Below are 23,161 nucleotides of genomic sequence, written 5' to 3'. Positions count from 1 at the left end.
GGCGCCCCGCGGGCTTTTTCATTTTTGAATGAAGTGATTTGCACAAAGCAGTTAATGTATCAACTAACACACAGCTGGAAAGTACTGGAAGCTCATTTTGAAGCTGGGTCTTCTAGCTTGCTCTTTTATTTATTTATTTTTTCAGAGCTATTTCCATCTCTATGGCATCTTCCTGGCTGATGAAAGCTGTTTCTCCAACTGCCTTAGAAGAAAAAGCGCCTATTTCATTTTTAAATTTCAATCTGCCTTAACGAGCTATGTTCCAGATACTTACTGCGTTGAGTACCCTTTGTGTTGGTATTAAAAGCATGTGCTGAAATCTATTCCTCACTGAGAAGAGAGGAATCATTCTGTGGAAGGAGAAATCCATTCTCCAGACCTTATTAAGACATGGATGCTAATCCATACTAGATTATGGAGTCTGTTCTTAAGTCTGCTCCGTTCGTCTCCTAGTCTAGCATCCTATTTCAAAACTGTTGTGTTGGAGATGCCTGGTAGAAGACAAGTACCACAAACAGCAAAAAAGGGGGTATTTTGGTTGTTTTCTTTTTTATTTAAAATTGGCCCAGAGGACTGTTGAAAAGTAATCCTGTTAAGGCTCTGCGGTACTCTGTTTCTGAAGAGAGTCTTCTTTTGGTTTCCAATCATTCAAAGAACATGTGACAATAATAACAATAAACCTAAGTAAATACCTGTTTTCCTTTTCTGACTTCTTGGTAGCTAAAGCAAAGAAACCCGACCCTGGTGTGCTGCCGCTGTTTACATTTCTGTCTCCTTTGAAGCACAGCATGCATGAGGGTTATCCACTGTGGCTCCGTCTCCGGAGGAATCCGAAGGCACGCTCCTTTAGAAAACATACACAGCGCCCTCACAAACAGCCTTCCTTTGCATCTTCAAAGTAAGGCTGGCCTGGCTCTGTGACATCATGATTCTCTAAAGTGGCTTGGGCTGGGAACATTTCTGTGGCCTTTGAGATAATAACATTTTCCAAGCTTGTAAATATGGATGGTGAATAATGAGTCTGAGCAAGGAGTGTTTATCAAAGTCCATCAGATAAGAGCCACACGAAATTAACTTGTTTTTGCTTCAGTCCTAGATGCAGATAGGGCAACTATTAAGGACGCTTTTGTTAAAATGGTTCTGAAAATACATTAGAAGTTTAGCCATAAGCCAATGAAAAAGTTGGACATCCATCGTGATTCATGTTTTTCATTCTTTGAGAAAGTGTATATTCTGGTTTTAATGGGAGGAGATGCTAAGCTACTTAGTTACCAGGACAGAAGCCTTTCTTGGTATACCCTTTTAAAAGGTTTTAATTCTAGGCATGCCTGGGTGGCTCAGTTGGTTAGGCATCTGACTTCAGCTCAGGTCATGATCTCACGGTTCATGGGTTCAAGCCCGGTGTTGGACTCTGTGCTGACAGCTCTGAGCTCAGAGCCTGGAGCCTGCCTTGGGGTTCTGTGTCTCCCTCTCTCTCTCTCTCTGCCCCTCCCCCACTTGCATTTTCTCTCTCTCAAAAATAAATAAAAACAATAAAAACATTTTAACGCTTTTAATTCTGAAATGATTTTAGATTTACAGAAGAGTTGCAAAGATAATATAGAGGGTTTCCAGGAACCTTTCACCCAACTTCCCCTAATGTTAACATCTAATGTAACCATGATACATTTATCAAAATCTTGGAGTACTTTTAAATAACATTTTGGACCTAATCTCATGAAAAGGAAGATACTTGAGCTCTGACAGCAATAGAAGAAGGTAAAGTATATTAAGAACAAGAATTTTTTAATTTTTAAATTATTATTTTAGTTCACCAGAAATTTTAGCTGAGAAAAGAAACAGAAGGCATAACCTTAAGCGTAAGTGACACCGTATTATCCTCGTTGTCTAAAGTGGCTTGGGGGCGTTTCTGTGGCCTTGGGGTTGGAGTTCCAGATGCCCAAGTAGGATCACAGACCTCCCAACTGTAGGTCCCCAGGCTAGCGAGATAACCTTTGAAAACCATGTCTAAGAAAGGATACCAGGGGTTATAATCTCAGTGTTAGTCTGTGAATCAAATTGCAGCCGGTTCTTGTTCTCATGGAATCCCAATAGATACTCTCTCATACTCCCTAGTCTGGCTTTTACTTCCTGACTCAGTGGCAGCCTGTTCTCTCGTGAAAAGCCTGCATCCCGCGTACCCCCTCACTGTGATATATGATGTGTACCGTGAGCTGCTGTTCACTGATCAGAGCCTTGTTGGACCTCCCCTCTCTGAGGTTCCCTGACCTCCCACCATCTCCCTGTCCTGTGTACGCATCCTGCACAAACTTCTATCGTTGCAAATAATTAAACTTTCATTACTGTAATTACTTGCTTGTCTGCGCATTTTCCTCACCGAATTTGAAAACTTTTCAAGAAATAAGCATGTCTTTATCTCCATTTCCTTAGGAATAGCCTCATTCCATGAAATACAATAGGCACTCAACAAATGAATACATATGAAGCTCATTTTAACTCTTGCCCTCCTAATTATGGATAAGCTAACTTCTTCCTTAAATTTTCACGCTTCGTCTGGAATAAGGACATTCCAAGTAGAAATCCTCAAGTTAATGTTTCTCAGTGTGTGGGTTGTAGACTACCCGGGTGAGGATCATTTGAGAAATGGTTAAAAGACCATAACACAGACTTATCAGATCTGAATCTCTGGGGAATGCACCCTAGAGCTATTCTTTTTAATAAGATTTTCAGATGCTTTTGATGTGCACTGAAGTTTGAGAACCCCTACCTTGGAGCAGGAGTTTCATTAATCCATCAACTGGGTTTTTTCCATCCCTTTCCAGCCGTGGAGGTTTTGAAGTGAATATGATCAATCATATGACAGTGAATTAAATGAAATAACAGCCCATTAGTAGCAGGGAAGAGGAGACTTCTGGTTGGTTTGGTGTAATAGATACTATGACTTAGCTCCAAGTTGGATTCTGAGATACATGCCAGATAGGGCAAAAGAACAAAGTAAAAATAAAGTACAGCACTCTCACTACAAGAAGGGAAACAAAAGGCCAATTTCTCAGGAGAGACCATTTCCCCCCCCCCATGTGCTGAATTTTTAAAGCAATTTCTCACTTAGGATTGACCTTGAAGCAGTGAGTGATGGAATGATCGATATTTTCAACAGGATTTTTTTGGCAAACAGCTATTTCTGTAGTGAGCAAAATAGGCAGTAGCTCAAGATGCACGCTAAGGTTGCTTTGACTCTCCTGTTGTGTAGACTATGTTTTTTGTACAGGCCGACTCTGACCAGCCCCTTTCCAGTTTGCCAGTAAGGGCGTGTCTTCACACAGCTTCTTAGGGAAGCTTTCTCCCATCACTTGTCACAGTGGGGCCAAACCAAAGTTATAATCTCTAACAAGTACCAAGCATGCAGGTATAAAGCATTGCTGATTGAGGGTAGATTTATGTGCTTTGGAAACAAGAGGAGCAGTTGGTAATGTTGACATTCTATTTGTGAAATACGAGAAGGCTAACCAGTAATATTCTCTGGGTAGAATGTAAACCATGTAAACAACAGGCAACAATACCAACAACAGCCAATATTTATCAAAGAGTTACCATGCGGACACGGTATATATGCTCTCTTAGTCTACTTGTAAGAACTCTACACTCTAACTAATGGTGCCCCCATTTCACAAATGAGGACATAGACTTGCAAAGGTTGAGGAAATTGTCACGTGACTAGCAAGAGGCAGAGTCAGGATTAGCACCCAGATCTGTCTGATGCTGAAGCATGTGGGTACTCCGGCATGCTGGTCTGTGAAACATAAACATAGAGAAAGGAAAAACTCAAGAATGGGGCAGTGGAAGATATCCTGGCCTGGGAACCAAGACGTCCAGGCTCCTTGCTAACTTGGGAAAAAGTACTGATTATCTAGTCTCAAGTTTCCTGATCTGCAGAATGAGGGACTGGATTATGACTTCAGGTTTAAAATCTATGATTACTCTTCTGATGGAACCAAAATTAATAAAAATTGCTTCTGTTTAAAGAAAGATGTAGGGTTTTGTTTTGTTTCGTTTTTTTTGTTTTTTTTTTTTTTGCCATTGAATTTGATTGCTTCTACCTCAAAGATAAATATACCACATAGAGTAAAAAGCTGTAACTATCTCCACAAGTGTTTTTAAATCAATGCTTCCATTGTGCAAAAGTTACATTAGTCCTAGAACTAACACTGAAAACTAGGATCTGAGTGACTGCTCTGTGTGATCTAAATACAACATATAAGGTACAGAGTATTACTGAGCTCATTTTACAGGTGGGGAAACTGAGGCACAAAGAGACTAAGTAACCTTCCTGACATTACACAGGCGGTGAGTGGTAGAGCCAGGATCTGAACCAGGGTCTGAACTCCGGAGTTTACTCCAGACTCTGGAGCCCATGCAGCTTTCAGGAGAATCTAGAGCCCATGTTATCAGCCAGAACATTGAAGTTCACTCCAAAAATCATGCTTGACTAGTTTATCATTCCTGGAGATGAATATACTAATTACAATTTGAAAGTCATATATTTGATTTCTGAAGGAAATAACTGAAGGTAACGTTATTTGAATTCCGTATTGCCGTGGAAGTTCTAATAGCTTTCCATTATATCTTTTCATGATTTGAAACTGTTACATTTTGAAATTAAGGCTAGTGAAGGCATGGCCTTCTCTCTCTGTCTCGCACAGTGTGAGATGAGTCTGTGTTGGATGAATTAATGCATTAAAGGGAAAGAACTTTTTTGTGTATGTATGCTTGAACTTGTGTCTCTCGTTTTAATACCTAAAAAGTGAAAATCAAAGCTCACTCTAATTAGAGTATGCATAATTAGAGTATGCACAGTAACTTTTCATTTCAAATAATATGCTATCCACATTATATTAAACAATTTGATCAACTTAAACAATTTAAGACAAATCTTTGAGTCACATTTTTTTTCCTTCACGCCTGCAGTTAAAGAGGGCCACCTTGTTCTTTAACTTGACATATTATCTGTTCAGTGCTATGATCATTATAGAACCTCTTCTTTCCTTAGAGAATTTCACTGGCAACTCTTCAACTAAAGGACCACTTTACCAGTGTTTCTTGAAAGCACCCAAGAGCTTTTGAGGTGGGAATACAACATAATAGTCCCTCAAGTGGAAATCAGTGGGTAGAACTGTTCTTTTAGAGCATGCACCTTACTAACCATGCAGATTTAATTTTCCCCACTGTCACCCGCGGGGATAGCAAAGGTTTATGCCTTTTTCTCTGGCTCAGTGTTTAGACACACAATGTACTCATGACAGCAAATCAAACCTGTTAGTGGCATCAAGCAAGTAGAACTGATGCCGGGAACAGGGCCACCGCAAATTTTATTAAAACTGCAATCACTGAGAACACAGCACACACGTTGGGATTTAAATACCTCTCTCTGTGGCATTTGTCATATTAAGAGCTGCAGCATAAACAAAGGAAAAAGCAAATCAAATGGTGTGTAAACATTACATGATCGCTTCCACTTTTCCAGGTGCAGTAAGGAAATCTGATGTCTAGGAAAGAAGGCAGACAGAAGTCTAACATTTTGGAAAATTGTGCTGATCTCTTACAGGTACGTCTATTGATATTTGCCTCTGGGACGTCGCATATGTGTGTGTGTGCGCACGTATATGTGTGTAGGTGTATATATGCATATATACAGATGTGTGTGTATGTATATATGTATATATATATATATATATATATATATATACATATATATAATGTGTGTATATAATAATTTGTTTTTATCTTTTGGGATTCTACTGTTGTCTGATATACTGCATATGTCTGCAAATAATCTTCCAAAAAAAAAAAAAAAAAGCCTTTGAAAGACCAAATCAGCCCTAACGATAAAGCCTTAGACTACAGGGAAGCAGACTGACAGCCCTCAAGGGCCCTGACAAGTGATGGAGATTCATTCACCGAGGCCACTTACATTGGCCATTTGGCTCACCCTCCCTCCTCACTCCCTAAAATGCCTCTCTCCAGTGCTGAGACAGGGTTCTGCTTTCTGAGGCTCCATGCACATGAGGTCTTGTTAAACATTTGGGAAGCCTGCACTAACCCTCTCCCTCAGAGGGTTCTGTTCTTGGTCTTGGTCTGTTTCTCGAGCTCTCATTTGCAGTTTTGGACTGGTGCTAAGCTACCTTTTCCCACTGGCGATTGTGGACGGATAACCCTCCCTTGCTTCCAGCTCCTCTTCTGCCCAGTATTTTCCTTCATGGCTTAAACCTCCAGGGGTAAACAAGGTAATAGTAGAAAATGCAACTGACAGGGAATCCAATACATCCCAACATACATCTATTTTAAATCGAGCCGCAAACATTCTACACTCAACCAGTTTCCCTATGCAAAGCAGAACTTGTCTGAATGTGAAATTCACGGAATGTAATAAAATCCACACTCAGCTCCAAATAAGTAAATCATTTCAAAATAGTTAAGTCAAAGAATGTAAGGGAAATACAAGAAAATGAGATATTTGTACAATTTTAAGTGGATCTCCTCCAGTGATTAGAAACTTCGTAACAGCGACCTCTCTGCTCTAGCTAAAAAACAACCAGAATTACATTATCATATTAAAAGTGTTTAATTTCTGTGGTATAGTGTTTATTAAACACGGTTTTTTGAAGGGAGAGTATCCTTCTGATTGAAAACAGGAAAGTAAAAATCAGCGTCTTCCACTTCAGAGGTCATCTGAAGCCTCCATGATGCAGCCTTTCCTTGAAAATCCCAGCCGTACCATCCAAATCATCCTATTCATTGCCACATTCCTATGCCACTGTGAGTCTATCTTCCTGGCCTTTAGGGTACTCAGGAGAAAACTGTTTCAGTGAAGGTACAGGAGAGAAACAGTATGGATCATTCTTTGGATACATACATACCTAAAGTAGAACATGGAACAGGTTAGACTGCCTCTTGACTTAGAAAATAATTCCTTCGACTTAGAAAATAATTCCTTCTATAGGGCACTGAGAAATCACTTTGTCTCTGTCTCCAGCCTAACAAAACTAATATGCAGCAAACATAATTGTGGTTGGTGGGGAGACCACATGGAACCCTGCCACTGAAAATGATGCTTTCACCTCTGTGAGGAGCTGATTGAAAGAAACGATCTCAAGCAGAAAGAATATTACTAGTTAACCATGAGGAAATCTTTACGAGCCAATACAATTGACTTATTTCTGTTTTATCATTAAATATTCTCATATTTGGAGACAGCTAAGGAAAGATCTCAGCTTCACGGAAGAAACCGCAAACCAAATGTGATTGCCTTTAAGACCAATAAGATAAATCTGAATTTCAGAGATATTAAAATGCACACAAAAAAAAAATAAATACTGGCCAACGATGATTGTAAGAAACCGAGATTCACCCCAGATACGGTAAATATTTAAAATGAACATCTTAGAATCCGTGAAATATGATGCGGAGATTTCTCTGGCCCTCATTACCTGTCCTAAAGGCCACTGTCACAGAGGTACATGAGACAGGGGTTAAGCCTTTCTAAGAAAGAGCCTCCACAGCTGCGAGATTGACAACTCTTTGCTACATTTCAAGTGCCGACGGAATTTGGGAAATCACAGATACTTCCCACCGATCTTAAAGCAGTATATCTGGATAGTTCTCACCTAGCGTAGTCCTTCACTTTTCCATGGGACCTTACCTTTGTTTATTTTATGAGTCAGTTAACACCCAAACGTTTGTAGGAAATACTCATTGAGAAATCAGAACCCAAGTTGGATTTTATTGTTCGATCCACCAAGCACTAAGGGATCGTAAATTCTGGGTCTGCTCATAGTAAGAAAGAAGAATCAGTGGGGTTGGGGGGCAGGGGGGAATCCACCGGCAGGTGCTATTCTCTCAACCCCTTCTCTTCCCACTCCGTCCAGGTGGCTCCCTTACTTCCTCTTGCAGGTCTCAAACTTACTGTCTTTATGGATGGATTCCTTCCCCAAGGAAATGGCATACTTTGTGTTCTGTTCATCAGGACCTCCCCCTCAACCCCAGAGCCTCAGCCAATAGCCAATGTTGTGAATATCTAATCAACATAGGAATCAAACACTTTTGTTTTTGATTCTAGTTTGAATCTAGAACTTTTGTTCTAGAACAGAATGGAGCAAGAGAACTGCAAAAGTAGTATGTCAAATCACTGAACAGAAAGGTTGATGCCATTTTTATCAAAATAGTGTGATGTTTTGAGGAAATCACCTCTTCAAAAGCGTAAGTACATGTATGGATTCTTCCTAATTATGAAGGTCTCTTTGTAAAAATCCAAAAAGTATAGCACTGTATAAAGTATATGATAGATGTTAACCTCCTATGTAATTCTACATGCAGAGATGATGGCTATTAACAGCTTGGTTATCCACTCTAATATAGAATATATAAAACATACTGTTCTGTAACTTTTTCACTTATGAACACATTAGTATTTCTAATGAGTTAGTATTTCTAAGGACAACAGTACCTTGCACATAATAAGCGCTATATAGGTACTTAATAAATAATAAAAAACAGCAAATAATTATATAGTATTTGCTGTGTGCCTGTATTAATTCATGTAATCGTTGCAGCAACCTAAGAGGTAGGTGCTAGGCTTTTTACCCCTCTTTTAGAGGCGAGAAAACTGAAGGTCAGAGATGGAATACAGACCCAAGTTACATACATGGTGGTAATTGTAGAAGTTAATGCGTATAGATCGATCTCATTCTTCTTAATGGCTGCATGGGACTTTATCACATATTTTATCAGTCTCCTATTGATGCAAATTTAAATTCCTTAAATATTTTTGCTGTTATAAAAAACTTTGTGATAATCTTTAACATACACTTGTGCAAATAATTGCTTTAGATAAATTATCCGAAGTTAAATTATTGAGACGAATGTATACATATTTTAAAGTTTGATTTTTATGAGAAGCAAACAAAAAGTTCTCCACTAGATGATACCAAATAATGGTTTCCTCACACCCTCTTTATTGCTTTCATCCTAATTGTCTTTTAGAAGTAATCTGGTTTTTTGCTTCAATAGTTTAAGATCACCTCTTTTTGTTTGATGTTTATTATGATGCATCTGGGGGTGTAACTATTTACATACGTGTTCTTTGTTTTTACTCATTGGGACTCCATGTGCTTCTTGTACTTGAAGATTTAGGTCTTTCATTAATTTTGGCAATTTCTTGGTCATTGTGCTTTTGGGTATAGCCTCTCTTATATGTTCTCTTTTCTCTCTTTCTGCAATGCATATCCCTAATTCTTTCTTTAATTCTGTTTTATCTTTTCCATTTCTCTGCACTGAATTCCAAGTTCTGAAGAGATGACTTCTAATGTGTACATTATCTCCTTATCTCTAGCATACTGTTACTCATCCACTGAATGTTAGTTATAATCCTATTTTTTCATTTGTTAAAATTGTGTAATTCTGCTTTTTTTCTTCTAATGTCTTTTTCGTTCTTTTTTCTCCTTTTGTGTCTTAATTCGTTTAAACATATTTAATTTTGAGTCTCTATTATATTGTGTTAGCTAAATTTCCTGGGCTTTTGATCCCTTTGTATATTACATCTGCTGACTATCACTTAAGGCAGTTTGTTTTCAGTGGGTGCTGTAATTTTGCCTTGTGAACTCCTCCTCAGTATGGCTTTCAGTATGAAAATCCTATGTAACCTGGGTCAGGTATTTTTTTAAGCTTTTTGGTTATTAACTTTTTTTGGCCTGGAATCAATTTTTATGTTAATTTCTCTAGCTGCGGAACCCCAGTCTCTGCTGGCAGTATGAATTCAATATCAGACCTACGTGAGATATAGTCCTGAGCACTGAATACAGATTGATTCATTTAAAAATGTGGTGGTTTGGGGGCCCTGGGTGGCTCAGTTGGTTGAGTGGCCGACTTTGGCTCAGGTCATGATCTCACGGTCCGTGAGTTCGAGCCCTGCGTCGGGCTCTGTGTTGGCAGCTCAGAGCCTGGAGCCTGCTTTGGATTCTGTGTCTCCCTCTCTCTCTGCTCCTCCCCTGCTTGTGCTCTGTCTCTCTCTCTCTCTGTCTCAAAAATAAATAAACGTTTTTTAAAAAATGAGGTGGTTTTCTCCCTCACACCTGCAGTGCAGAGACAGACAAGCCTCTTCATTGTCTTTCTGTCATCAAATAGAATTTTTCTGATCCATCTTTTTACTTGTGTGATTCTAACCTTTATAGAAGGTTCCCAGTGCTAACCTCCACTTTCCAGGGGCCCAAGACCTTGTCTCCTGTTCCTTTAAGAGTCTTAAAATCAATATTCTAAGTTATAGATATGGGCCTCTGTGTCATTACCTCCAGGACGATGCAGAACCAGCTCATGAGCTTAATGCTGTGTTTTTTCTATTCCTATTCATTCCTGGCCTTTGGACATTTAATTTTATTCTTGTGGATTGTATGACTAACCCAGCATTTCTGGGTGTTCATAGTAGGAAGATGTTTATGTTATCCTGTCTGTCATATTGCTGGCGCTATAAGTGTCTAATGCTAGATTTGTATTTTTGGTACATAAAGATAATTCGTTGCTGTAACCATTCTCTTGCAATAATTCCCAAATCCTTTGCCCTATTGTCCTCCCTGGCAAACTCCACAATGGTATCTTGCCTTTGGATGTGCCATTCTCCTTTTTCTGAACTTCTGCTTTTTCTGCCACTCCACATTCACAGTCCCATTCTTTGCTAAAACTTTCATGTTACCTAGGAGTCCTAGTTCCCCTTGTGAGTCATCTCTCTCATACCCCACAGCTATTTTAAAATCTTTCCACTCTCCTCAGCCCTCCACCCCCCTTTACAGAAGTATTTTCAGCAGATAAACTTACTTTCTACTTCCTACAGGAAATAGAAACCAACAGAGCTTTCTCATATTCCATCCACCAAACTCATTAACTCGTTTATACTGGAATACACCCCTTTCTCCTTCCTATTACAAGGAAGGAAGTTCCTTCTTCCTAAGTGTGGTGATCATATAATTTATTATTGAAGCCTGGATACTTTTGAAAGTAAAAGGAGGACTCTATTAATAATTATGCCAGGACAACAGGTGTGAACCAGAACTGTCCTGGGCAAACTGGGACAAGTGGTCACCCTCTGTCTACGGTTTATCACTCTACGTGTCCCCTGAATGTGCCGTTTTTGCCTTCTCAAGCACCACATTCCCTTGAATATTCCCCCTCTCTCCTTTATGTTCAAATGTCCTTTTCTCGGAGGCTCTTCTCATTCATATTTTAACATTTTCAGTATTTTTTAATATTTTAATCTTTTTAAAAAAGAAAGCTTGTGGGGCGCCTGGGTGGCTCAGTTGGTTAAGCGCCAACTTTGGCTCGGGTCATGATCTCGCGGTTCGTGAGTTCGAGCCCCGCATCGAGCTCTGTGCTCACAGCTCAGAGGCTCGAGCCCAATTCCGATTCTGTGTCTCCCTCTCTCTCTGCTCCTTCCCCACTTGTGCTCTGTCTCTCTCTCTGTCTCTCAAAAATAAGTAAACATTAAAAAAAATTTTAAAGAGAAATCTTGCCAAGCAACATTACCTGTAAACCATATATACCTCTAGCTCCTGCTCACCTTTTTGCCTTTTCTCTTTTCTGTGCCAAGTTTATTGAAAAATTTGTTGACCCCCACTGTCTCTTTTTTTCAGTTCCCATTCTCCATCATTTACAGAATTTTGGCTTTTTCTCTCGCCCCTGTTCTGACTCTGCTCTTGGCAACGTCACATGTGGTTATCTGTTCTCTGATAGAACAGACGGTATTCAGCATTAATCAATCTCTTAGACACGTCTGTGAGTTAGTTGTCCTCTCTTTTTCTCGGTTTCGTAGAACGGCACAATGATAGGACCTTCCTCACCGACTGTTAGTGAGGATTAAATAAAGCGATCCACGTAAGCATCTAGCATTTTAAAATGTTAGCCTTCCCGGGGCGCCTGGGTGGCTCAGTCGGTTGAGCGTCCGACTTCACCTCAGGTCACGATCTCGCGGTCTGTGAGTTCGAGCCCCGCGTCGGGCTCTGGGCTGATGGCTTAGAGCCTGGAGCCTGCTTCTGATTCTGTGTCTCCCTCTCTCTCTGCCCCTCCCCTGTTCATGCTCTGTCTCTCCCTGTCTCAAAAATAAATAAACATTTAAAAAAAATAGAAAAAGATAAGATGTTAGCCTTCCCGTTGCTCACCTTTTGGAAAGACGTCCATGTTCGGCTGTGCATGAGTGAGATGGTTTCATTAGTAAATTTGTATGTCACTGTTTGAACCTTTTAAGATAGGACAGAAATGTGGGATTTCTTCATGTTGCCATCCCAGACATCCAGCAGACTGAGAATAGCAATCTGGAAAGGGAGCTTTACTTTTGGGTTGAAGGGTGTTTGATGTTTGTTATGGCAGCTAAGATTTAGTGAGCATGCTCCGCCAAGCCCATAATTGGTATGCTCCTCATTAGAAGCTGGCAGCATCGAGTGACATCATGGACTTCTCATTTTAATTTGGTCGAACGAATTTTCAGAGGTACTGACACAGTACATAACGAATGTTCATCTGCCTCACCGGCTATGGCCCGGCTTTATCTTCAATTCTACTATTGCCTAGTTAGTAGGCATTTACAGACACTTTTGGGGTTGGGCCAGTCGCGTTTCAGTTGGTTTTTCACCTGTTCTGAATTGTAGGTTAAATTGGCCTTTCCTTTAAATAGATCACGTCTGCATTATATCTTGTGGAAATGCCTGAACTGTTTCTTGAAGTGGAAGCCAACCTTTCGAGCTTCAAGAGAAGCTACACAGATTTGTTACAATTTTTATGTTCTAATAGTAATAATTATAATTGATGCCATTTATTGAATGCTTATTATGTACCAGCAACCGTGCTAAGCATGCCACGAATTTTCACATATATTAGCTGCTTTAATAGGGACTCAAATGGAATAAAAATAGATATGTGCTAAAACGATCATCTTACTGTTAGAGTGACTTTAAATGATATCATGAGCTCTCAATACTAGCAAGTTTAATAGAAACCTCTCTGTCTATTAACTGTTAAGGCGATGAGCATGACCACTTAAATGTTAAGAAGAAAGAAGATAGTATTTAGTTCTACTGATAGGTGTGATGCAAAATTAAGTGACAAGGCAAGGCCAAACTATGTAACGGACTCCAACTAATTGTGATTGTGTTAATTTTCCCTAGGTCACTGCTAAAGCAAACAATTTCAATATCTATGAAGACAGGGACTTAAACTATCAGAATTCTATGTTATAATACAAAGGGCTTATATTTAATGTCTTAAAGAGGAAAATCTTTATGATATTATATACAAATGGATAGCATTCATTCTGTGTCATTCCACATACAGTTCAAGGAAATACGGAATCCAGGCAGATAGTCAATGTGTCTGAATGTAGGTATGTTTATTTTTCACTGAATAAGTCACATCAACTGGTTATAGCATACTGAGCTTTAAATACCATTGCTAATGCAGAAGACACTAAATTATAGCAGCTATGCCGAGAATACATCTTTTTTACGTCTGACAGTCACTATTCCTATCATCCTCATTCTTTTCTATGAGAAGTTAATAGAAATTCTATGAGCAATTGATGCAATGACATAATAAACATGTCACCTCAACTGGAAGCAAGTGTGGGAAATAAGATTATTAATGCTGTGAGAGAATGGCCTAGCTAGGAAATAAAAATAGTCTAAAAGCTAATAGAAAAGTGTATGATGGAGAAGGAAGAGACGTGAGCTTAAATGAGTAGGAAGAAATCAAAGTAAGCCATGGGGAGCTCTCAGAGTCTGTCCCCATTGAGCTATAATTTGGGCTAGTGTGTGACAGTCCAAACACTTTATCAATCACATTAGAGAAAAGCAGAAAAGTAGGTGATGATTCTTACAGTCAACATTTACTGAGTGTTTACAAAAGGCCAGGCACTCTGCTAGATACTGTCAACACCTTATCTCACTGACAACTCCTAACAACCCCACTTTACAGATGAGAAAAGTAGGAGGGGTTCTGTAGCATAGAACAGGAGGAGCTGGGGAGAGTTTTGTATTTGTTTTGTTTACCTAGCACAGGCATGCCGGTAGTTTCTATTTGTAAGCAAAATGTGATGCAGTTTTGGTGGGTAGAGCACCAAGTCCTATCTGCATTATGATTTCTCAGTGACGACCTTGCCAACCAGCTGCTGAATTGGTTGACTTTAAAAGAACATTTTAAAAAATTGAAACTAGTTTGACAAGGTGACTTCATAGGGCTAGGAACATTTTTAGTCAGACATTTGGAGTCAGTATTGTATTCTTTTTCAACCCTTTGTGATAGAATACAATCTGAAGTTACTTATTTTCTTTTGATGTTTTAAAAAGTCATGTCTCTGGGCTGAAAGAGATAAAAGGAGGCTTTTCAAATTCATAAGCCAGGGAGAATTGTCCAAGCCAGACCGAAGTTCTGAACTGGTGTTCTACTGTTTTAGTATCTTAGTGAATTCAGTCTGGTTTTGTTAAAAATTACCAGTGACTGTGGGCAGTAGATGGGATATGACCTATTATACTGGTGAACACTTCGTTCTCTTTTCAGTTTTTTCTTTCCATAGTTTTGAACTTATGGTGTCGGATGAGGAACAGTGGAGGGGACTGGTCTAGCCACATCTCTGCCTTTGCAAGCTGACAGTCCAGCCGTCAGAGTAGAATGGGCGGGTCCCTCGAACAGCACCAGAATGGGAAGGAATGCAACTCCTTACCCTCAACTTCCAGCTTCACCAATTTGGAATATGCCGTCCCGAGGCTGTTTTTTGCCACACACCGATAATGTCCTGCATCTTCCTTTTGCACATTATGAATCCTTAAACTCCCAGATTCAAGAACTGCAATGCGGGGATTCTCCTGCCAGGGATAGGGACATGAATTTTAAAACATCCATGGCTTTATCAAGGATACATGTGCCTCATTTCATCAGGTCATTATCATCGCTGCTAGCATCAAAAGCATCATTTGAACATTTGGCATTTATTTTGTATAACATACTGTATTAAATGAGACAGTATAAGATTACCTAAACGGAGTTTAACAATGGTTCTATAATATATAGTTTATTTTCATTGTCCTTCATCATATGAGGACAGTAGGCTTACTTGATTTCCTAAAAGTTACACCCAAGTCTCTTTGATTCAAAACACTCTATGTGGTATCTTTAGGAAAATATATGTTTTTTGAAAGTTGGGAAATTCTACAAATAATAAAAAAAGATGGTCTTGGAAGTTAAAATACCACATTTACCTTTGGGGACTCTAAATTCAGTCTCATACGAAAATTCCTACTTTTTTATTGTAGGAAACCCACTGATATTTATAAGAAAAGGAAAGTCAGAAAATTACCTAGGTTACCTTAAACAGTTTCACGTTATTTGTCTTACGTCAAGTGAAACCAAGCTAACTGATTTTATACTTCATTCCAGTTGATGGACGCATGTCAACACCTGTGTATTCTGTGTGGCATATTCTGGGCAGAGTAGGATGAAAAACCTCACTGCGTTCACAGTTAGGAGGTGACAGTAATGACACAGTGTCATGATTTCCCGGTAAACGTAGGTATGAGATTCCAAAGCAGTGCAAAACGAGCATGTAAGCACTAGGTTTTTAATCTGACTGCTGCGTGACCGAGGAATTTGTCAGGGTGTTAGTTCACTGGTCTTGAGTGTTGCTGTTCTAACTCCACTCCGGAGGTTCTCCCGTCCATGCTTCCAAACCTCCTTTCTCTCTCTCCTCCCAGAAGCTGTTTGTCGGGTCTAAAACCTGGATTTTTGTTTCACCTTTTTTGTCACCTGTGTCTCAGAGATTCAATGTTAAAGCCTGCGTGCGCCAACCACCCCACCAGCCAACAAACCCCACTCCCGTTGCTTTTGCTTGGCCTCCTTTTTCATCCCTCAAAAGAACCGTTGGTTCCCGTCTCTTTTTTCCCCTAGCCACCCCCAACTGGAATGCCTTATAGTTTGTGTGTATGGGAACAGGGATATTTACGTGTGGTTGAAATGTTACCAAAGGGGAAATTTTATACTAGAAATTTGGACTCACGTAACTGAGTTTGCAAAAAATTGCCCTACTTGAAAATATGTTGTATAGACACGTTTTCGTAATGAGGACTTACCCTGAGAGCACTGTCCCCCTTAATCCATGACACTGATGGTTTGGGATTGCCCATTGTAGTACATGGTAGAACTGCTTTCAGTCCTTCTATGATTTTTACATTTATGGGAGGACGAGTTATTTTCGGTTCTAAAGGGAAATAAAAATTCAAAATTAAAGATGCAATATGGCTGCATTAAGCTTTCTCTTTTCTATTTAGTTTTAAATATCCACTCTAAGAATAATTGATTACATTATAGAATTTATCAAATGCTGAGGGGTTTTTAGCAGGTATCGACAGAAATCATTTTTCAAAGTTTAGGTTATGTCTGTTTTATTAATATCTTATTTGCAAAACACAAACTCATGAAACATATTAGGAGTTTGAGGTCATAGTGTTCTTCACTTTAAAAGATAGTTAATAAAAAGTTGACTAGGTATACTGTCACCATAACAATCCGACGTTATTTAATTCATACCAACAGACATGGAAACATTTGAAGAGACATTTTTGATCTATTTTTCATGTCATTCTCAGTTATGACCTACTTTCCCTGTAGTTTCATCTTACTTTGACCTTTAAATTTCGTGACTAAAAATTAGTTACATTTATCCTCTAGAAAGTAAAGCAGATGTTATTTATATTAGTAATTGGAGAAATCCTGTCATAGAATTTAGGGTAACTGTAGTCTGCAAGGCAAACTTTTGTAAGTTACTGTGCTGTGAAAGACTCTTAAATCAATTCTTTCAGAAGAAATAGATTATGCCAGCCTCTGTTTATTCTCCAGTAGTAAGATTTCAGAAGTTATTAAATCTAATGTGTAGAAGAATTTACAAAATCAGGATGCCTGTTCTTTTACTACTTGAAGGATTCATATAGAATGAAAACTACACTTATTTCCTTACTAGTCTCGTGTTACAGTTATAAAACAGAGGACTGTCTTTGCAGGAGGGACTACTGAGAAATGGATGCATTCTATTTCTTTTAGGTCATGTGCTGTAATCAGTGTGCTACTTTGACAGAAGAGCATGGAATAAGGACTTTTTTCCTTCTACTTTAATTGTGCGTGTGGGGGTTGATGGGAGTTGGAAGTGATATTTGCAAAGACTTCATGGTCTACTGATGTCTAATCTAGGCATTTAGTGCCATTTCGAATTGGTATGATCTTGCATTGTGACAAACAAAATACAAGACAGGCTTTAAGCATGTTATAGGAAAATATCAACGTTGTCACTTTGCCTGCTATTGAAAGCACACAACTCTCCTAATCAACAACAGTGAACCCTTGCATTTAGATGATGGTGAGGCACCTCATTTGTGAGTGGGGTTGTCACACAGCTGCTGGCAAAAGCTTAGCTTAAAAGTTGATATTCCTATGACATAGTCAAAGAGAGTGTTTTCCATTCCTTCCACTGGTTTCCTTGAAGATCCCTATGGCAAATGTCTTAAGCAGATAACCTCTGTTTAAAGCAGTTAACTCCTATCTTCTCAGTGAAATAGATATCTTGGTCATGTGTTGGGTGAGAAGTGAGAAGAACCCTTTTGGGAAGTTGAACATAAAGTGCACTGGGAATGAGGTGAGCACTGATGTTGAGTCATGGATTCCCCACTGTAAGGGAACACTCTTCAGGTGAAACCATGAACAGTGACTAATATGAGCTGGTCATCTGGCTACAGCGGGATGCTGGAACTTCATGCTGTGCCAGCATGGAACCATTTTCTGATGGGTGACAAGGAATTTGGGAGAGGGAGCTCCTGGGAGTGATCCTTGGATAGCTGGAGTAGTGATGGGACTGGGGGTCTTAGGCATCTCAGGAAGAAGCTCTGTACCAAGTGGTGTGGGAGCATTCTAAAATGGTAGCACCTGGGATGGCCACACCACCGTATACCCACATGACTGGATGAGCTTTCCTAAAGAAGAAAAAAAGAGGAGATTTGGGATAGAACCGAAGTAAAGAACATTTAGTGTCAGAGAGAATATGAGAAACTCTCAAAGAAAAGGTAGCAATGAAATACTTAAATGTGCTCTGTCTTTAGAATCAAGCCTTCATTATGTTGCAAAGGAGAACTTTCCAGTTTCCTCACTTGATTTCCTCAAGTAAGGAATGCCTTCTTATGGGCACATCCCTACCCACTTACAGAAGAACCCCCAGACCAGCTTCCCCACAATGTCCCACTAGCCCTACTACATTCCTATTCTGATGAATCTAGGATTTCATTTATAAGTCTGACCAAACATAAAAGATTAATAGAGGTTTGAGAAAAAAAAACAAAAACATGAACATAGAAGCAAAGAACTGAAAGAAAATAAAAACTTATGAAGAAAACAGAAATAAAGTAAGGAAAAGAAGACAGAATTTTTTGAGGGAGAGAGAGAGAGAGAGAGAAAAGCTGGGCTTACCCAATGGTAAGAAAAGGTTTGAGCTCACCTGATGCGGGGCTCATGATCACCTGATGTGGGACTTGAACTCACGAACCATGAGAACATGACTTGAACCCAAGTTAGATGCTTAACCAACTGAGCCACCCAGGCGCCCCAGGAAAAGAGGAATTTTTTCTTTAAATGCATTAGTGTTATCCTTACAGAGAGGAACAAATATTGCATCATGTAACACGTAGAGTTTGCTATGAGGAAAAAAAGGAGCAGAAAAATAATTCCTAGAAATTAAAAACATGGGTTTTTAAGATCAAAAGTACTCAGTGTTAAGTGTAGAATAGTAGAATGGTCATATTGAAGACTGAGTTCATGATATAGAAGGAAAAGTTAAAATAAATCTCCAATAAGGTAGAATATCAAGATAGATATGTAGAAAGTATGAGGAGAAAAAAATGGGGTCACGAAAAATGGAAAAAAAAGATCTAATATGTACTAATTAAAAATTTAAGGGGCACCTGAGGGTGGCTCCGTCGGTTGAGTGTCCGACTTCGGCTCAGGTCATGATCTCACAGCTTGTGAGTTCGAGCCCCGCGTCCGGCTCTGTGCTGACAGCTCGGAGCCTGGAGCCTGCTTCAGATTCTGTGTCTTCCTCTCTCTCTGCCCCTAACCCACTCACATTCTGTCTCTGTCTCTCTCAAAAATAAATAAACATTAAAAAAAATAAAATAAATAAAAAATAAAAATTTAAGAATGAGATAAAGTAAAGAGGAAGAAAAATTAAAATATATACCTCATTTTGAAAAACAACAACAAATCCTTATTTTTTGGATTCAGAAGGCCTCCTAAAACTCAGTAGGAATAGTAAGAGAATACATTTAACATATTCCTATGAATGTGAAAATCTTATGAATTCTAGAAATAAAGAGAAAATAGTAATATTTTTTTTTTAATTTTTTTTCAACGTTTTTTTTTTTTATTTATTTTTTTTGCGACAGAGAGAGACAGAGCATGAACGGGGGAGGGGCAGAGAGAGAGGGAGACACAGAATCGGAAACAGGCTCCAGGCTCCGAGCCATCAGCCCAGAGCCTGACGCGGGGCTCGAACTCATGGACCGCGAGATCGTGACCTGGCTGAAGCCAGACGCTTAACCGACTGCGCCACCCAGGCGCCCCAATAGTAATATTTTTAAGAGAGATAAACATTGGATTTACCTTTAGGAATAAGAAAAAGCTTTCTCAGCTGCAGCATGGCGTGTCATATGATAGTGAATAATTGTTTAATAAAAGCTGAGGGAAAAGCCTTTTGAAATTCTTGTCTGTACCTGGACAAGTTTTTATCCCGGAGCAAAGGCAGAGACTTTCAGCGATTCAAAGAATCAGAAAACGTATGCTCAGATTATATATGATCACATGCTCACACTTTGAAAAGAAGCAGCGAACTCAACAAAAACAATGACAACACAGTAGAAAGAAGATATGAGAAATAGTGATGCTAATCAGGAATCACAGCAAAACTTGCAGTAAAGTTTCTGAGTGGAACTGGACCCTGCTGATTCGTATGTGCCAGTATGGCTGTTTTGTGATTTTTGCCCTCAGCAGCGTGATGTCAGAGAGAAGAAAATAAAAGTTACATTATTACAGGGTAGATGATTTGCAAGCAGCTAGTGCTTCCAGCACAGGAGGTCATGAGGTCTGAGGGTGCTAAGAGTGCTCAAAGATACACCATCAGGTGCAAGAGAAGACTAAAAGAAGAGAGAACTGAGTAAGTCCCGACGGGGGTCGGTGGAAGGGAGAAACGAGGAGAATGTGAACATGCGGTGATGGCTCTGCAGAGGGAGTAGGGGAGGGAGAGAGCCTGACTCTGGTTCTTAGCTGAGAAAGAGACGGATGGAGGCACATCATGAGTGTGGGAAAGTGTTTTCTTCTTGGGACAGCGCTGGGAATAGAAGTGTCCGTGTTCTGAGTATGGTATACCGGAGCTTAAGATTTTAAATACGGACCATTTCCTGGGGGTGACAAGGTCATTGATGGGATAGGTTGATAAGAAGTTAAGGCAAATATCACTGGACTTGTGGAGGTCAGGAGCTGTAAGGACAAAGTGGCCAGAGGCTGTTTCACGGTTTGTTAAAATCCCTTAGGATGATGGCAGGAGTAGGGATGGATAGACCGAAAGATATGATCGATAGGAATCAAAGTCTTTGGTAGATACTGGGCGGGGTGGGGGGTGAGGGGGAGTACCTGGAAATGAGTAGGTGACTTGAATAGAGTTACAGGAGAGAATGGTCAGAATGGCACATGCCCTCATGAGAAGATTTTGCACAGCAATATAAAGGTATTGGCTTAAAAGCAGCAATGAGAGCTAGGAGACTGACCGCGAGTCTTGCTAGCCTTGTAGACAGGAAAGGTGGTGAAAAAGTAGCCTCCAGTGAAGCAGAAAGGCCACTCAAGTTTGAAAAGTCACCCAAGAAAATCAAGTTTGAAATAAGGCAAAAGGGTAGAAGTGTCTGCAAAGAAGTTAGAGATAAAAAGCGTGTCTGGTTGTAATGGAACCGGTTCAAGGGAGCAGGCAGAAGATTTTAGATGGAAGTTCCCCGGTGGAAGGAGTCAAGGTGGAGCAAATAGGGAGCTGTGTGCAGGCAAGGAAACGGGAGAGCCTAGAGAACTGAGGGGCTTGCCTGTAGTTGAGGACAGGAATACATGGTCTAGAATTCACTGCCTCAGGGGTGTGATTTGAACTTGAGCTTGGCTGACTGCCGAGCCTCCAAGCTGTGCTGGAGACTGTTTAGTGCCTGCTTCGGAGTGTACCGAGTCAGCTTTAACATCAAGAGCGGAGGCTCTCTCCCACTCACTCATCTTCACTTGCAGAGCCCCGCAGCTCTCCGCAGCACCCCCCACGCCGTTGTTGGCCGTGCAGCAGTAGACGCCATCGTCGCTGTCTTCCACGCTCAGGATGGTGAGGAGCTGCCCGTTCTCGCGAATGCTGTACCGGGTGTCAAAGAGCCTGCAGGTCGCAGACAGAAATGGCAGGTTAGGACCTCCTGTGTGACTTTTTTTTTTTCAGGCTGTGATTAACTGATCAGTAGATGACTTGTCAATGGAAGAAGCAGGTTAAAAGCAAAAGGAAACTTGGATGGGCTCTGAATAATAGAATCACCTTTTTTGGTAATATAAAGCTAGCATTACATTCTAAGATTAGAATGCTGTGCTCCAATAGATTGGTCCTATGCTCCAATGATCAAAGCACCTGAGTCCTTCAAAAATGCTTTCCGGGGCACCTGGGTGGCTCATCCGACTCTTGACTTTGGCTCAGGTCACGATCTCATGACTGTGAGATCAAGCCCCACGACAGGCTCAGCACAGAGCATGGAGCCTGCTTGAGATTCTCTGTCTCTGTCTCTCCCCGCCCCACCCCCCATGCTCATTCTCTCTCTCTCTCTACCTCTCTCAAAATTTAAGAAAAAAAAAAAGTGCCTTCAAAAGGTGATGTCTGTTGATGAGACCAAACATAAAATTTACTTTATTCAGGAAAGTATATTACTACCAAGGTATATGAGTCTTCTCCCCACAATTACTAGAATGTAACAGCTAGAGAACAAACACACGCACATAAATGTTACCAGTGGGAAGAGATAAATTCTTATAGGAGTAACTAACAATTAGCTGAGTATTCATTTATTAAGTATTTGTTGAATGCCTAACAAGTGCCAAGCACAGTTCTACTTCCTTGGAATATAAAAGGAAGCAAAACAGCTTCAAACTGTGAGTGTATGTGTTACATATATTATCTCATTAAATTACATGCTGTTTGTCAAGAAAGGAATTAGGGAAACAGAAAAATTTGAACGGAAGCATCAACATAAAAGTGGGGTTTTATGACCAAATAAAGATTCTTTATGCAAAATGTATACATGAGGCAGAAAAATGCCCCCCACCTCAATCTAGGTCTTAATCCCCTGAACCTGTGAATATGTTACCTTACATGACAAAAGAGATGTTGCAGATGTCAAGGATCTTAAAATAGAGTATCATGGCTTATCCAGATGGGCCCAGTGCAATCACAGTGGTCCTTAAAAGATGGTAGAGGGAAGCTGAAGGATGATAGGAGATGTGACAGTTGAGGCAGAGGCCAGAGGGCTGTGATTGCTGGCTTTGAAAGTGGAGGAAGGAGACAAGAAAGGCAGGTAGCCTTCTTGAGGCTGGGGGAAGGTGGGAAATCAGATTCTTCTCCGGTGCCACTAGAAAGAATGCAGCCCTGTCAACCCTTGCTTTTCACCTTGAGAGACTGATTTCAGACTTATGACTCCCAGAACTGTAAGATAATCAACCTATATTGTTTTAAGCCACTAAGTTTGTGACACCTTCTTATAGTAGAAATAGGAAACTAAAATGCAAACAAACAGTGGAAAAGGAGTGGTTTCTTGATGTTCTAATCTCTACAGGTGCCCACCATCACTTCCTGATACTAAAGGGAATGAAAGCATGTAGTAAATTTTGGTCTCTTGTGACTGAGGATAGTATAATCACTGGGTAGTTCACAAAATAACAATAAATAATTGTGGAAAGCCATGATACTCAGTGTCACATAATGTTGTTTTGCTACGTTTTTCATTTTTCGTGGGAAAATACGTACATTGGAATATTTCACAGATATACT

The 23,161-nt window shown here is 39.9% G+C and overlaps 1 protein-coding gene and 1 long non-coding RNA gene across 4 annotated transcripts in view; one reads left to right on the top strand and one right to left on the bottom strand.

The window, feature by feature from the left end:
* LOC147574990 (uncharacterized) overlaps positions 1-23,161 on the top strand; it is a 137,823-nt gene that overhangs the window by 89,461 nt on the left and 25,201 nt on the right. Inside the window, exon 4 of the long non-coding RNA XR_015242948.1 lies at positions 5,522-5,602. This is a non-coding gene — a long non-coding RNA (uncharacterized LOC147574990). The remainder of the gene's footprint in view (positions 1-5,521; positions 5,603-23,161) is intronic.
* The window catches only part of MUSK (muscle associated receptor tyrosine kinase), a 97,805-nt gene that overhangs the window by 59,707 nt on the left and 14,937 nt on the right, over positions 1-23,161 (bottom strand). For all 3 annotated transcript variants that reach the window (XM_086683696.1, XM_025926377.2, XM_086683695.1), the window contains exons 3-5: positions 21,357-21,508; positions 16,152-16,279; positions 14,750-14,891 (exon numbers count right to left, since the gene is read on the bottom strand). In XM_086683696.1, the coding sequence (XP_086539822.1) occupies positions 14,750-14,891; positions 16,152-16,279; positions 21,357-21,508 (422 nt within the window). The remainder of the gene's footprint in view (positions 1-14,749; positions 14,892-16,151; positions 16,280-21,356; positions 21,509-23,161) is intronic.

Source organism: Puma concolor, chromosome D4, assembly GCF_028749965.1.
Source record: "Puma concolor isolate L17-30 chromosome D4, mPumCon1.1.hap2, whole genome shotgun sequence".
NCBI classification, from domain to species: Eukaryota; Metazoa; Chordata; class Mammalia; order Carnivora; family Felidae; genus Puma; species Puma concolor.
Note: the sequence above shows the minus strand (reverse complement) of the source record. Positions and strands in the feature narration are given on the sequence as shown.